The following is a 16,199-nucleotide window of genomic DNA, read 5'->3' as shown; positions in this document are numbered from 1 at the left end:
AACGAGTAATGCTGAAGAAGCTAAAGTTGAACGGTTCTATGAAGACCTACAAGACCTTTTAGAACTAACACCCAAAAAAGATGTCCTTTTCATTATAGGGGACTGGAACGCAAAAGTAGGAAGTCAAGAAACACCTGGAGTAACAGGCACATTTGGCCTTGGAAAACGGAATGAAGCAGGGCAAAGGCTAATAGAATTTTGCCAAGAGAATGCACTGGTCATAGCAAACACCCTCTTACAACAATATAAGAAAAGACTTTACACATGGACATCACCAGATGGTCAACACCAAAATCAGACTGATTATATTCTTCGCAGCCAAAGATGGAGAAGCTCTATAGTCAGCAAAAACAAGATTGAGAGCTGACTGTGGCTCAGATCAGGAACTCCTTATTGCCAAATTCAGACTTAAATTGAAGAAAGTAGGGAAAACCACTAGACCATTCAGGTATGACCTAAATCAAATCCCTTATGATTATACAGTGGAAGTGAGAAATAGATTTAAGGGACTAGATCTGATAGATAGACTGCCTGATGATCTATGGACAGAGGTTTGTGACATTGTGCAGAAGACAGGGATCAAGACCATCCCCATGAAAAAGAAATGCAAAAAAGCAAAATGGCTGTCTGGGGAGGCTTTACAAATAGCTGTGAAAAGAAGAGAAGCAAAAAGCAAAGGAGAAAAGGAAAGATAGAAGCATCTGAATGCAGAGTTCCAAAGAACAGCAAGAAGACATAAGAAAGCCTTCAGCAATCAATGCCAACAAATAGAGGAAAACAACAGAATGGGAAAGACTAGAGATCTCTTCAAGAAAATTAGAGATACCAAGGGAACATTTCATGCAAAGATGGGCTCGATAAAGGACAGAAATGGTATGGCCCTAACAGAAGCAGAAGATATTAAGAAGAGGTGGCAAGAATACACAGAAGAACTGTACTAAAAAGATCTTCACGACCAAGATAATCACGATGGTGTGATCACTCACCTAGAGCCAGACATCCTGGAATGTGAAGTCAAGTGGGCCTTAGAAAGCATCACTACGAACAAAGCTAGTGGAGGTGATGGAATTCCAGTTGAACTGTTCCAAATCCTGAAAGACGATGCTGCGAAAGTGCTGCACTCAATATGCCAGCAAATTTGGAAAACTCAGCAGTGGCCATGGGACTGGAAAAGGTCAGTTTTCATTCCAATCCCAAAGAAAGGCAATGCCAAAGAATGCTTAAACTACAGCACAATTGCACTCATCTCACACGCTAGTAAAGTAATGCTCAAAATTCTCCAAGCCAGGTTTCAGCAATATGTGAACCGTTAACTTCCAGATGTTCAAGCTGGATTTAGAAAAGGCAGAGGAACCAGAGATCAAATTGCCAACATACGCTGGATCATCAAAAAAGCAAGAGAGTTCCAGAAAAACATCTATTTCTGCTTTATTGACTATGCCAAAGCCTTTGACTGTGTGGATTACAATAAACTGTGGAAAATTCTGAAAGAGATGGGAATACCAGACCACCTGATCTGCCTCTTGAGAAACCTGTATGCAGGTCAGGAAGCAACTGGACATGGAATAACAGACTGGTTCCAAATAGGAAAAGGAGTTCGTCAAGGCTGTATATTGTCATCCTGCTTATTTAACTTCTATGCAGAGTACATCATGAGAAATGCTGGGCTGGAAGAAGCACAAGCTGGAATCAAGATTGCCGGGAGAAATATCAATAACCTCAGATATGCAGATGACACCACCATTATGGCAGAAAGAGGAACTAAAAAGCCTCTTGATGAAGGTGAAAGAGGAGAGTGAAAAGTTGGCTTAAAACTCAACATTCAGAAAACTAAGATCATGGCATCTGGTCCCATCACTTCATGGGAAATTGATGGGGAAACAGTGTCAGACTTTATTTTTCTGGGCTTCAAAATCACTGCAGATGGTGATTGCAGCCATGAAATTAAAAGACGCTTACTCCTTGGAAGGAAAGTTATGACCAACCTAGATAGCATATTGAAAAGCAGAGACATTACTTTGCCAACAAAGGTCCATCTAGTCAAGGCTATGGTTTTTCCTGTGGTCATGTATGGATGTGAGAGTTGGACTGTGAAGAAAACTGAGCACCGAAGAATTGATGGTTTTGAAGTGTGGTGTTGGAGAAGGCTCTTGAGAGTCCCTTGGACTGCAAGGAGATCCAACCAGTCCATTCTAAAGGAGATTGGTCCTGGGTGTTCTTTGGAAGGAATGATGCTAAAGCTGAAACTCCAGTACTTTGGCCACCTCATGCAAAGAGTTGACTCATTGGAAAAGACTCTGATGCTGGGAGGGATTGGGGGCAGGAGGAGAAGGGGACGACAGAGGATGAGATGGCTGGATGGCATTACCGACTCAATGGACGTGGGTTTTGGTGAACTCTGGGAGTTGGTGATGGACAGGGAAGCCTGGCGTACTGCGATTCATGGGGTCTCAAAGAGTTGAACATGACTGAGTGACTGAACTGAACTGAACTAAACACTAGGAACTTGGTAATGGTCCTCTCCAATTCAGCAGTTTATTACAGTTGGCTCTGCAGCGATCTCTCACACTTAGGAGATGTCAACTTGTCTGTGAACAACAGGGTGTGACTTCAGGAGGGCAGGACCCATCAGACCTCTGCCATCTCCCACAGCCTTCACCATGCAAAGTAGGTGCTCAGTGAACTGGCAAGGAAGGAGCCGAAGCTGGGGCTGTAAGAAAGAGGCCCCAGCAGGGACTCATTGCCCTTGATCAACGTTTCAGTCACCACATTAAGACAGCTCACACAGATGAACAGTTTCTCCCAGGTCAGACACCCCCTCTTAACTTTCCATAATTCCCAGGTTTTAACACTCGCTCATGATATGGCAGAAGACCTTAAACCTGACTCCCATAAGCCAGAATAGGCTCTAAAAAGAGGTGTGCATTTGCTCTGTGAACCTGAAGTCAGAGGAAACACTTCTAGAGCTTGAATCTCACAGAAACGAAATGTTCAGATCATTGTTGTCGTTTAGTTGCTCAGTCGTGTCTTACTCTTTGCGACCTCCTGGCCTGTAGCCTGCCAGGCTCCTCTGTCCATGGGATTTTCCAGGCAAGAATACTGGAGTGGGCTGCCAGTCCCTTCTCCAGGGCATCTTTCTCCTGCATTGGCAGGAAGATTCGTCACCACTGACCACCTGGGGAAGACTTCCATGGGATCTTCCCAGTCCAGGGATCAAACCCGCATTTCCTGCATTGGCAGGTAGATCTTTTTTCACTAAGCCACCCGGGAAGCCCACATAAAATGTTTGGATACTGCTTGGGTAACGCTTCCTCAGCTCTGAGAACACGTGGCCGCTTAGCTCCGGTGTACAGCTAGCTTGATGGAATCGGAAAAGAAACTGTCTGGAGTGGGGCGTGGGGTGAGGAGGCACCTCTCACGGGGGTGTCTGCGGGCTCCTCCTCTGTGGTCCTCAGCAGGGTGGGCAGGAACAGGGAGTGCTGGGTGAGCATCATGTGGACCACCGGGAGCTGGGTGAGCTGCGAGCACACGGGGCTTTCCGGGAGATACAACAGCTGCGTGGCGGCACGGAGGGCTTCCAAAAACGCGCGGTCCTGATACCGAAACCTAGGAGGCAAGAACCAAAGGGGAAATGGCGTCACAAACAATAAGAAAACATTTTTTTTTCCTCAGCATTTTATTAAGGAGATCCCCTTTGAGGCCAAAGGTGAGAATCCTAGAGCACACAGTCATTCACCATCATCCCGACTGCCCGTCGCGCACCGAGCCGGCCCGCGTCACAGGGAGCGCTTCTGAAACCAGGGGCAGGACGGAGCTCGCTTCCCTTCCTGACCGTGCAGACGCCCAGGGAACTTCCTGCTTAGCTGAAATGCCAGGGGGCAGCCTGAATAAAGATGACCCTCAGCCCCCCTGCCAGGGCAGCCTCCTTCCTTCCTTTCAGCTCCTCAAAACACCCCTCTAACGGCTCAGAAGTTCTCATCTTAAATTCTTTCAGAATCAATGAAGGAAATGATAACATCACACTCTGCAAAAGAAGGTTTCAGTCATATGTGAATATTGTTAAGAGGCACTGGGCACTCTGTGAGCATTCTAGAAACACAAAGCAACCAAAGACTCAAAGAAATGTCGCCAGGTCACAAAGGCAAGCCTCGGTTACCATTAACCTCCGACCTGCCTTCACTTATTTTCTTCTTAGTGTTTCTCCATTTCAGATCGGTGGGTATAATTAGGGAAATGAAAATTAGAGCCACAATGAGACACTGTTTCATGACTACCTGAGTGGCAAAAAGAAAGTCTGACTGCATGAACTGCTGGTGAGCATGTGAGGACAAAATGAGCTTCCACTCTGTGTTACGACAAGAAAACCTTGGGGAACAAACAAAAATCTAGTAGAACTGAAGCTGTGCCCACAGTAAGAGCCAATGGGTGCCCCCTCGCCCAGAAAAATCTGGCACGTGGGCACAAGGAGACATGAGACATTCACTGTCAGGACGGAAGGGAGGCGGGAAGGAGAGAGGGGAGGCTCCGTCCATCAGCAGGGGACCAGCCAAATGAATGGGGCACAGTCAGAAGACAGAATGCCCCCGGGCAGCGGGAAGGAATGACCGGGATCATCTCACGTACCAACGAGGGTCTCAACAAGGGTCACCCGAAAACTTCTGAGTGCACCAAAGGGACAGTAAATTGATACATCCGTGTACAATGTCAAACACAAAAAACACTGTGGTTTGTTGTCTAGAGATATACTGACATGCAACCAAAGTGTTAAAAACACACATAGGGCCATGACAGAGTCAACCTCAGAACGACGACACTTGGACGAGGGAGGGAAGACAGTCCATGAGGACAGAGAAAACTGTCGGTCTTTACTACATCTGGGTGCTACTATATTACTCTCTGCACACCTCTGGCTTTTAAAAAAATACTTGTTGTTTAAAGTCTGCTTGTCCCACCCTCGTTAGAAGCACACGTGTAACACGGGGCAGGGCGTTTCCCTCCCCAGCACTGCTGTCTCCTCCGCCCCAAATGAGAGCAGCACCAGCTCCACCACCTCCTTTCTGCAATAACAGCTCCGACCCCACCCCGAGCAAAGACACTCACTGCCTTACTGAGCCGCCCCAAGAAAACAAATTCGACTTACTTGAGTCCGGTCTTCACAAATTTCTGCCAATCACCAGGGTCAACTTCATTAAGTGAATTCTAGGAATAAAGTAAGTGAGAAATACATGTAGAATATCTGAATTAACTTAAAATAGAGGACATGGGATTTAAACTACAGCCCTTCAGTAAATATAGACTACAGTTACTGAAGCAATTCACAAAAGCAAGCAGTTCTCTCTTCCTTTGACTTTTTAAAATTGTTATTTCCACTAGTACTTCTGTCATTTTATTAGATACCTATGGTCACCAGTGACCGAAAGGAAATTCCCGAACAGTTCTGTAACTTCCGCTTTGTCCACCACACCAAATAGCACTGACTGATTCGCAACACACATACGGGTGTAGCCACATGTGACTGCTTAAACACAAGAGTGAACATCCACCCAGGGCAAGACCACTGCGCCCTAACAGGCCTGTCAGAGGCCCACAGCCCCTGCCGTGGAGACAGTCTCCAAACACGCTCCGTGATGTCACACCACAACAGTGGCTGCTCTGGCGGGGAGGGGACAGACCAGGAAAAAGCACGAGAGAGCTTTCTGGAATGATGAAAACCCTGGGTAGGACTCTGGGGCGTAGGGGTGTGTACTTGCCAATGGTACACTACACACTTACAATCTTATACTGCACGAGATGAAGGCACACTTTGATTACAAGCAAAGGTCTATGGGGAGGCTATTGATAGCAGGGTGGCTGTGCATGTGTGGGGGTGGGGCACACAGGAACTCGGTACTTCCTGCCCAATGGTGCTCTGAACCTAAATCTGCTCTAAAAACTTTTAGTCTGCTAAAAAGGAGAGAGAGAGAGAGGGAAACAGCAAAGTGGGGGAGGGAGGGAGGTGTGCCCCGAGAACACAAATCTCTACAACGGCATAGCCCCACAACCCCGCCTCCCCAGCTCGGCTCCTTCCAGGTCTCGGGGGTGCTCCTCCTCGCCCCTAGTTCTGCTGTGTTGGGTTCCTATATGTCATAAGTTCACAGTCCTGTAACACAACCCAGTAAGTCTGAAATGCAGGTTATAAACTCCAATACTTTGGCCACCTGATGCGAAGAGCTGACTCATTCGAAAGGACTCTGATGCTGGGAAAGATTGAGGGCGGGAGGAGAAGGGGACGACAGAGGATGAGATGGTTGGATGGCATCACCAACTCAGTGGAGATGAGTTTGAGTAAATTCCGGGAGTTGGGGATGGACAAGGAGGCCTGGCGTGCTGCAGTCAATGAGGTCGCAGAGTCGGACATGACTGAACTGAACTGAACTGAAACTCCTTTAACAGAACTGCTCAGGCACTGCAGCTTGATCTACAACCTATAAACATATTTATCACACTTAAAACCTTCCAGCTGGGGCTCTTCTCCTGAGGATTCCCTTTTAAGTCTCGGGTTCAGCGGTGACACACCAGTCAAAGGCTCTACATTTAACACAACTTTACACCATTCAGTTCAGTTGCTCAGTCATGTCCGATTCTCTGTGACCCCATGGACTGCAACATGCCAGGCCTCCCTGTCTACCACCAACTCCCGGAGCTTGCTCAAACTCATGTCTGTTGAGTTGGTGATACCATCCAACCACCTTATCCCCTGTCATCCCCTTCTCCTCCTGCCTTCAATCTTTCCCAGCATCAGGGTCTTTTCCCACGAGTCAGTTCTTCGCATCAGGTGGCCAAAAGTATTGGAGTTTCACTTCAGCCTCAGTCCTTCCAATGAATATTCAGGACTGATTTCCCTTAGGATGGACTGGTTGGATCTCCTTGCAGTCCAAGGGACTCTCAAGAGTCTTCTGCAACACCACAGTTCAAAAGCATCAATTCTTTGGCACTCAGCTTTCTTTATAGTCCAACTCTCACATCCATGCATGACCACTGGAAAAACCATAGCTTTGACTAGATGGACCTTTGTTTACACCATGGGTTGAGGAAAAACTCACACACTAGCCTTTGGGATGTTAATTATTTCTGTGCAAAAATGTAACACTAAAAATGACAGACAGTGAAGGCCCGAAACAGCTAAATAGTTCCAAATTTTATGAAAACTCCAAACTCACAAAACAAGGAAGCTCACTGAACCCAAAGCACTGAAAACCTGAAGAAAATGACACTAAGGTGTATCATCATCAAATTGTTTAAGCCATGTAAGAGAAAAAAAATCCTCGAAGAAGCTGGGGGGGTGGGGAAGTTGTCATGTACAGAGAAACAGAGACAATAAGGAGAGATCTCTGGACTTCCCTGATAGTGCAGTGGCTAAGAATCCGCCTGCCACTGCAGGGATCACAGGTTCGATCCCTGGTCTGGGGAGATACATGTGCTGCAAGGCCTGTGCACCGCAGCAACTGAGCCTACAAATCGAGACTTCTGAGCCCTCGTGCCCTCGAGCCCACGCTCTGCAACAAGAGAAGCCACCGCAGCAAGAAGCTTGTGACCCGCGTCTAGAGAGTGGCCCCCACTCACTGCCACTATAGAAAAAAACCTGTGCGCAGCAACAAAGATCCAGTGCAGCCAATAAATAATTAATTTTTTTAAACGAGAGGCTTCTCGTCAGAAACAAAGCACACCGGAAGACAGTAAAGCAACGCCTCTAAAATGCCTGAAGGAAATGAAAAACTGTTAACCTGGAACCTTGTGCCCAGGGAGACTCTTCCTGACTCATTCTGAGGCCACTGTTGCGCTGGGTCGCTCAGTCATGTCCAACTCTGCGACCCCATGGACTATAGCCCGCCAGGCTCCTCTGTCCATGGGATTCTCCAGGCAAGGGTACTGGGGTGGGGTGCCATGCCCTCCTCCAGGGGCTCTTCCCAACCCAGGGACTGAACCCAGGTCTCCCACATTGCAGGCCGCTATTACCTGATCTCAAAGCCAGACAAGGATGTTACAAGAAAATAAAATTTTAAGCTTATACGCTTCATGGACAGATATACAAAAATTCTTAATAAAATATCAGCAAATCAAATCCAAGAGTACATAAAAATGGTAATATGTCATGACTGAGTAGGTTTAACCTAGGAATGCAAGGTTGGTTTAATGTTCAAAAATCAATTAATATTATTCAGCTTATTAACAGTCTAACACAAAACCAGATAACCATCTCAGGAAGTGCAACAAAAAAGCATTTTTACAAATCTCAACATCCATTTCTGACACAAGATGGCTCATCATTTCAGAGTTTGCCCTCCACCTGCCTTTCGCCTCTAAGACATGGCCCCTTTTATTCCCCGGTAGGTTGAACTCATGCCCCCAGCTTAAATGTATCTGTAAACCTCGGTTTGTCTATCTCCCTCCTTCCATTATGAATCTAACCAGGGTCCCTAATAAGAGACACCTACCAACAGTTCGTTAAACCTCAGCAGCATTTGCTTCTCCTGATCCTGGGTACCGTCCTCCTGCTGGCCGCCACTGAAGGATGCAATTAGCCACTGCACACAGGCCTTCAGTAGAGTCTTTTTCCAGGCTTGCAGCTCTTCTGCTGACCCTTCCAGGACGGCTGAGACAGCATCAGCCACGACCCAGCTGCAGCAGGAGACACAAGTCCAGGGTTCGAGGCTTTTGGTATAATCCAACATCACAAAAGGCCACAGAAGACAAACGCCCTGAGTCCCGGTCCCTACAACTAACTCCCCAAGCTCAGAAATCAGAGGCTTCGCCTGCCCCTTACTCAGACTGCAAAGATGTACCAGAACTTTATGATGAGGAGAAACACTATTAACATACCAGAAAAAGGATGTATTGTCCAGACTCTGTCTAATCAAGCTATCTCAACCTTAGCACTATTGATGTCCGGGGCCGGATAATTCTTTCTCTGGGGGAAGGGCCTGTCCTATGCATTACAGGATATTTAGCTGTACCCTTGGCCTCTATCCTCTGGGAGCCAAAAGCTAGACTCAGTCCCATATCGTGACAACAAAAAAATGTGAGACAATGCCAACTGTCCCCTGGAGCGGGCAAAATCACCCCTCATTGAGGACCACAGCTCTAAGGGACTCAGAACCTTCCACTTATGGACATGGACTCGCTCCAGCCAGGGTGCTATTAAGATGGGTTCTCCAAGGAACTGCCTCCTCACTGCTGACACAACCGCAGGGCAGCAACTTTCACGGTTTCTTAAGCACTACAGGGAAGGGGCAGCTGGGACAGGAAGGGCCATCAGACAGAGCTGAGCTTTCATACCTCGTGTGACTGGCTGGAGTCTGCAGCAAGCTGGGCAAGCGGTCCATGAGGGCACGTAGGTCCTTGGCTCTGGCAAACGGGACCAGCTGGGCCAGGATCTGCTGCGGCAGCCGGGACTCTGGGGGCCCGTCGGCGCTGAGAAGCCTGGTCTGCAGCGGCATCCACAGAGCCTTCCTCAAGACAGGAATGACAGCGGAGGAAGCTGGGGCGGAGATGAATGGGAGAGGAGGATCGGACACCACGGAGCACCAGAGCCAGCTCGGTGCTTTAGGAACCTTGTGACCTGGCTGAGCTCGCACTGGTGGCTCGAGGTGGGACCCTGGCAAGTTTTGATGCCATGGAAACTGACAAACACTACACATCAGCCTCCCCTGAGAGCTGGATATTAAAGCATTCAGCAGCACGCCACTGGCCACCTGTCAACGCTCAACGGTCCTCGCAGGGGCCGTTCAGCCCGGGGGCCCCAGCTCACAAGTCATGATGAGACGATGAGCACTCAAGTCCTGAACTCACTCGGGAACAGGAGAGGGGCAGGGAGAACCACAGGCCGTATGAGTGGAGGGCCTCTTACTTTGTAAGAACATTTTTTTGTCATCGATGATATCAAGCCATGAGGCACAGAGGCAAAGCAGTGAGCGAAACGCCATTCACACATACTGGTCAAAAGGAATTAAACTGGGGTGATCAGAAAGTGCCTCAAATCTGAGACCCAGTGAGGGAAGAGAGAGAGCTGGGTGCGGCTGAATGGCTCCGCTCAGCAAGCTCAACCAACGTGCTGGACGGTGGGGAAAGGGGCAAAGGACCCTCACCCGAGCGACCCCTCTCCCCCTAGCGAGACCCAGATGCAGCTGCTCCTTCCTTGGCCCCCAGTGGCCACAGCTACTGCCCCAGCTTCCTCTGGGTAACTTGGAGCTAACTCTGGAGCTGGGGCAGACACCAGTGGGGAAACAGAGCTAAATCGAACCCTGGAATGTGAGGCTCCAGGGCTTAAGGGTGGACACACAGGGAGGAAGAGACAGGGTCCTCCCAGCTGCCCCCAGCCACCCCTTCCCGTACCTTCTGTGGGGCGTGTGAAGCATCCCTGAGTCCTGCCCTGCAGGTACACATGGACGATGGGGAGGAAGTCGTCCGGGGCCTCCCGCAGGCAGAGTCCGGAGCCGGCCTGCTGGCACCAGCGCTCGAAGCGCAGCCGGTGCGACCAGCTGTGCTGCAGGAGCAGGGCTGCCGTGGCCAGGGCCGCCGGCGTCCGCCGCGCCAGGCAGTCATCAAGCAGGGCCAGCCTGACCGCAGGGACCAGCGCCAGCTCTCTTTGCAGAGCCCCAAGCAGCACGGCGTCCAGCTCAGCCACGGCCAGCGCGGGCAGCAGAGCTGCCAGGCCCCGCACGTACTCAGAGGCCCAGAGGGGCTCCCCGCTCTGCGGCTGCTCCTGGGCGTGGCCACTCAGCAGCTGGACCAGGGTCCTCCCGAGGGCGGTCAGTGGTCTCTCCTTCCGGGGGTGCTGGGTGGGTCGCTGGGCCGCCAGGCGGGCCTCGGGCAGGCTCAGCAGGGCCAGGGTGACCTCCCGGAGTGCGGCATCCTCCATGTAGGGGTGCAGCCCCCGCAGGGCCTCGAGCGGAGGGAGGAGGGTTTTTGGCGTTGACGTGGCCGAGCTGGCCCTCAGGCTGTGCAGCTCGCGGAGGACACTCTGGGTGATGGCCTTTGAGTACCTGGCCAGCAGGCCCAACTGACCAAGGCTCCGCAGGGCTGGAGCACTGGCCACCAGCAGCGGAAGGATCCCCGAGCTGAGGCTGGCTGCCAGGAGCTTCACGAGGACCGGGCTGAGGGCATGCGGCGGGAGGGCCTGCCGCTCCAGGGCCAGGAACCAGCCCTCCAGCGTGGGGTGTCTGAGGACAGCCACCAGCACCTCCTCCAGCGTCTGGAACAGAGCCATAGGGTAGAGGCCTCAGCCGCCGCCCCGCCAGCGGCTGCCCTCAAGCCGGACGGACAGTGGAGGGCAGCTTTCCTCAGCCACCTCCGGCCTCAAGCTCAAGCTCCCCTGCCCTTCTTGGGGGGTGCCCACAGCACCCCGACCCAGACCCACTCAGAACTGTGACCCCACTGGGATGCACCTCCTCCCAGATGAGACCAAGGGGCCTGGATTGTAACTCAGTTAGTGCCCCTCTGCCCGAGACCAGCAGGAATCTGATGAACGGAGGCTGAATGAACTAAACGTGCAGAGAAACTGCTCTCCATGGTCACTCAGGCAGGCCATGTCTACGCAGAGATGCTGACATGCAATTACAATCCGTCGTCTTCTGGTCTCTCCCTAGCAGCCCCGCCCTCCTAAGTAAATGTGGGAAAGGGACGTGAGTACCACCAGACCACAGAGGCAGGGTGGCCTCCACTGAGAAGAAACTCTGTGGCTGAGGGAGGTGGGCAGGGCTTACATGGGCTAGAACTGAAGGGGAGCCTGCGTCCACTCTCAGAAGGAGACTAGGCCCTCAGGGAACGAACTCTGACCCCGAGACTAGTTTAAACCACTGAGCAGAGAGCAGCCGAGCACCCTTGGCTGCATCAGAGAGGGATCTGAGTCAGCCTTGCTGCACATGTTTCCTAGCCAAGGAGGCCACCCAGCCCCTGGGGACAGAAATCTATTTTTCTCCTTATTTACTCTTCAGGGAAGGGAAGAGAAGCCTACGAATTTGCCAACTGAGCTTTCCCAAGTGAAAACAGCAAAGCACAGATTAGGAGTGCTGTGCCTGATGACTGGCTAACAGGTGGTCCTGCACCAACACCCCGCCCCTGCCCCGCCCCAAAAGCCCCCTCGGAGACCAAAGCACGGGAGCCCGGCATTTGATTATGAAATGAGGAACATGCCTGCTTCCTGAACCCCACATAACATCTCAAATGGCAAACAGGTGAGAAAGACTTGGTCGGGCCTTAGGTAAGCAGCTGATTGCCGAGCCACCAGCAAGAGGAGGCGGCTCACTTTTCTCGGGCAGAGTGGTCGCTGGAAGTATTCACGATGGAGGGCCGCACCCCCTGCCCAGCCTTTACTCAATACAGGCCACAACCCCTTTACAAGGAAAAGATGCAGGCTGGGTTCTGAGGATGCTCGGGGCGCACAGTGGGAGGGAAAAGTGTTCGCAGAAGGGGGTGTGAGCTCCCAAAGTGAACATGCCTCCCTCAGGATGGGGGTGCGGGTGGTGTTTAGTATCTCCTCTAGTGGCCTCTGCTTTTCCCTGCTTCCCTGCAATGAACAGGTGCTAGCTTCCAACCAGAACAGAGGGAAAACCAGCATCTATAACCTCCTAGGACAAAGGCCAACAGGAAGGGGGAAGAAGGGTAGCCGAACCTTGTCGCTGGCCAGCTCCAGCGAGGCCACAGACTCCATGTCCACAAAGAGGTCGGACTCGGCCTGGGCGGCCTCGCACTTCTGCTGGTTCTGCGCGTCCAGCTGCAGGCAGTGGATGACCAGGCGCCGGAGGAGATCCAGGAGGAGCTGCAGCAGGGGCGGCCCCGCACTCCGGCCCAGCTGTGAGGCAAGACACACAACCCTCAGGCCTGGAAGGGCCGACACTCACCGCCAGGTCCCCCGGCGCAGATCGGGCAACGCTGCCAGAAACCAGGATCAAAGAGGGAGACGGGGCTCAAACGGCAACACCAACAACATCAGAGTCATGTCTCAGTAAGACATGCGTGCTAAGTCGCTTCAGTTGTGCCTGACTTTTTGTGACCCTCTGGACTGTGGCCTCCCAGGCTCCTCTGTCCATGGGATTCTCCAGGCAAGAATACTGGAGTGGGTTGCCATTTCCTCCTCCAGGGCATCTTCCCCACCCAGGAATCGAACCTGTGTCTCCTGCATTGGCAGGCGGTTCTTGACCACTAGCGCCACCTGGGAAGCCGTCTTAATTAAGACATGTTCTCCTAAATCTTCATGAAACACTGAGGTTTGTTTTGACCAAGATGAAAAGGAAAGGTGCCCCTCAAAATCTAAGCTAAAACTCTGGTAAAGCAGCTCAGGGACAGAACACTCAACAATGAGCCACTAAATTTAAACTCATGAAGGAAGATGGGAGGCCTGGCTGTGATGCTGACCTGGTCAGCCATTGGCAGGGCCCCGTCCTGACCGATCGCTGCCTGGGTGACCAAGTTCAGCTGTGCTGGGCTCCCCATCTGGGATCTAGACCTCTGCTCCAGGGAGAAGGGAGCCAGACCAGCCACCCGGACTACAGGCCTGCCCGGGGCCCTGCGCACTGGCCACCAGCCTCCCCACGTGCAGAACGAGCAGGGCGACAGCAGGGCCCTGGGATGCTCCAATCCACACTACCACTCAGTTCCGAAGTGAGAAGCCACAGCAGAAGCCACGCTCGCCGTGGGCGGTGATGCAGGGGACCAGGGCAGCGCTGACCTGGGCGAAGTTCTCCACGGCGCTCCTGATGTACAGCAGCAGGTGTTTGGCGGCGCGCAGGGCCTGGTGCATCGGGAGGCGCAGGAGGGCCGCCCGCAGCTGCGCCTGAACCCCCTCGTCCAGGAGTAGGAGCCCGCCTGGGCCCTGGCCTTGGTCCTGACTGGCGTAGGCCGTCTGCAACAGGGAGGAGAAGGACGGGGCCGCGGGGCCTGGTGCGGCAGGGCTGCCCGAAGTCTGCAGCGGCTGGAGGACGAGGTGAGAAGGGCAGAGGGATCAGCCAAGGGGGCCAAGGGCACAGAGTGTGGCGACAGGGATGGGCGACACGCACGACAGTGAGGCGCGTCACAGAAAGTCACCCACTGATGCTGGAAACCACACAAGCCCATCAAGCCCAACGCGCTCAGTCACACGTGTTTTATCCTAGCGTGTGTTCACGTGAGGGCGGCGCTGGGTCGGGGAGGTTATTTACATGCCCTGGAGAACCGCAGCCGCCCGGGACAAAGACAGGACTTCACTCAAACGGGAGTCACTGTGATCGATCCCTGCAGACTGGGAAGTCCTGCCCCGGGAAGGGGTGAGCTCAGCGAGCTGCAGACCTTTCGAAGGCCTCCCCCGGAAGGATAGGATGACAGGGAGTGCTTGGAAGACAGATTCCTGCAACCAGCCTGTCTCAAAGGGGTTCATTTCTTCTAACTTCATTCCCAACTGCCATCTTTATTTAGCCCACAGGGCCTGTACAGTTACACCTCCGAACACTCCGCTTCCCAAGGCCAACACAACTAGGCTGCATGAGCCCTGAAACTCAGTGGGGCTGAAGGTGGGGTCCCTGGGCCAGCAGCGGCACTAACCAGGAACCTGCTAGAGATGCAGACTCCCAGGCCCGCACAGACCTGCTGAACAGACTTGCGCAGTGACTGAGCATCTGGGGATCCGGATGCACCCTCGTGGGTGGGAATGGCCTGTGCCCAGCTCCACAGGGTGGACGCCAACCCTCGGAGCACCATGGCACCACCCGACTGCTGACCCACGGGGGCTGCTGTGTGGCTCTGACCAGCTCCTAACCACGGCCTGGCAGGCAGGAAGGCGGTGATGGCCGTTGACGGGCCTGGGCTCTGGCGCCCGGCTGCCTGGCAAAAGCCTGAGTCCACCACTGACTGGTGGTGGAGTCGCTCCGCACCTCCGTTTCCCCATGTGTACGACGAGGACAGGAAGTCCTGACCTCTGAGTTGGGAGGGTTAAGTGGCGGAAAAGACACACACTGCCCTTAGGAGTAGGCCCTGACAAACAGCGAACATGCAGTCAACCTGAGCTACCGCCACCAAGTCCGTGAGGCGAGGAGTCCCAGCTGCCTGCTTTTTTAAGCGCAGCCACAACTGACTGAAAACACAAAAATGCACACACCAAGGGACCTTCCTGCCCCACTCAGCGATCCTCAGTCCTCCATGTTAGGGCCAGACCTGCAGCACCCCTTTTAACAACTTATTGACCACCGACATTTTAATTCTTCTTTCACTGCACGAATGTTACTGAGTGGAGTTATTTCAATATTCACTTACGTAACAAACGGCCAGCCACACCTGTTAATTTCTGCAAAAAGCTCCTGGTCAATAATGTGCTAAGAATGCAGTCCTCACCAAGAGAAAATGGGTTTCCTTCTTTCCTTTTTTGCTTTTCCAGTTTTAGCAGAACGTAGCTGGCTGGCAGCCTTCAGGGGCCAGGTCTGACTGCTGGGCACCCCTGGTCTAGGGGGTGCTGGGGTGTCTGGACGAGGGCCACAGGGCCAGCGTGTACAGACTATGCAAAAGGGAGAAGGGACCTCCTCCCCCAGTCACGCAGCCAGCGGGGATTTCAATTCTGCCCCATCACTGAGCCCCTTTGACTCTCGACATGTCAGCTGATCACCACTGCGCTTCCTCTTCTAACCAAGGAAAACGAGAAGGTGAAGAAAGTTCACCCTGTGAGCTGAGAAAAGCTACACAGCTGGGGTACAGGCTGCTGCGGCCCACGGGCAGGGGCCTCCAGGGTTTCCCAGGGAAAGGAAGGCCTGGTTTCTGCTGGGTCGCGTGGCTCACCAGGGCCTCGCGGGCTGGCTCTGGGATCCAGAGGCTGTAGTATCTGTTGAACCCGGACAGCCGGTGGCGGCAAGGCAGGCTTGGAGGCTCCAACTGGTCGTAAGACTGAAGCAGAAGACACAGGGCCAGTGGGTCTCTCTGGGTATGGAGCAGGTCCGTGAGAACCCCGGTCAGATATGCCACAACGCTCTCTCCTGTGTGGGAGGAAGGAGCTTGCTGGGACCATCAGTCACCCCAACTCCCGCACGAATTCGAGACCCAGAAAGATTCATCATGACTCTAAGGGATCACACGACCACGATGGAAGGCAGAGGCTACCACTGCAGACCACAGCAGACTTTTACTTAAACATACAGCACACAGTAGACCGCAGGTGCGGAGGCCCAGAAGTGGGAGACCCAGGCCCAGAAGAGGTGAGGCCA

The 16,199-nt window shown here is 52.6% G+C and overlaps 1 protein-coding gene across 1 annotated transcript in view; it reads right to left on the bottom strand.

The window, feature by feature from the left end:
- Positions 1–16,199, bottom strand: part of URB1 (URB1 ribosome biogenesis homolog) — a 78,105-nt gene that overhangs the window by 24,274 nt on the left and 37,632 nt on the right. Inside the window, exons 19-26 of the mRNA XM_019964953.2 lie at positions 15,778–15,971; positions 13,706–13,948; positions 12,650–12,829; positions 10,372–11,230; positions 9,316–9,517; positions 8,475–8,658; positions 5,141–5,199; positions 3,413–3,606 (exon numbers count right to left, since the gene is read on the bottom strand). Of these exons, the coding sequence (XP_019820512.2) occupies positions 3,413–3,606; positions 5,141–5,199; positions 8,475–8,658; positions 9,316–9,517; positions 10,372–11,230; positions 12,650–12,829; positions 13,706–13,948; positions 15,778–15,971 (2,115 nt within the window). The remainder of the gene's footprint in view (positions 1–3,412; positions 3,607–5,140; positions 5,200–8,474; positions 8,659–9,315; positions 9,518–10,371; positions 11,231–12,649; positions 12,830–13,705; positions 13,949–15,777; positions 15,972–16,199) is intronic.

The sequence above is a fragment of the Bos indicus genome, chromosome 1 (assembly GCF_029378745.1).
Source record: "Bos indicus isolate NIAB-ARS_2022 breed Sahiwal x Tharparkar chromosome 1, NIAB-ARS_B.indTharparkar_mat_pri_1.0, whole genome shotgun sequence".
In the NCBI taxonomy this organism is placed as follows: Eukaryota; Metazoa; Chordata; class Mammalia; order Artiodactyla; family Bovidae; genus Bos; species Bos indicus.
Note: the sequence above shows the minus strand (reverse complement) of the source record. Positions and strands in the feature narration are given on the sequence as shown.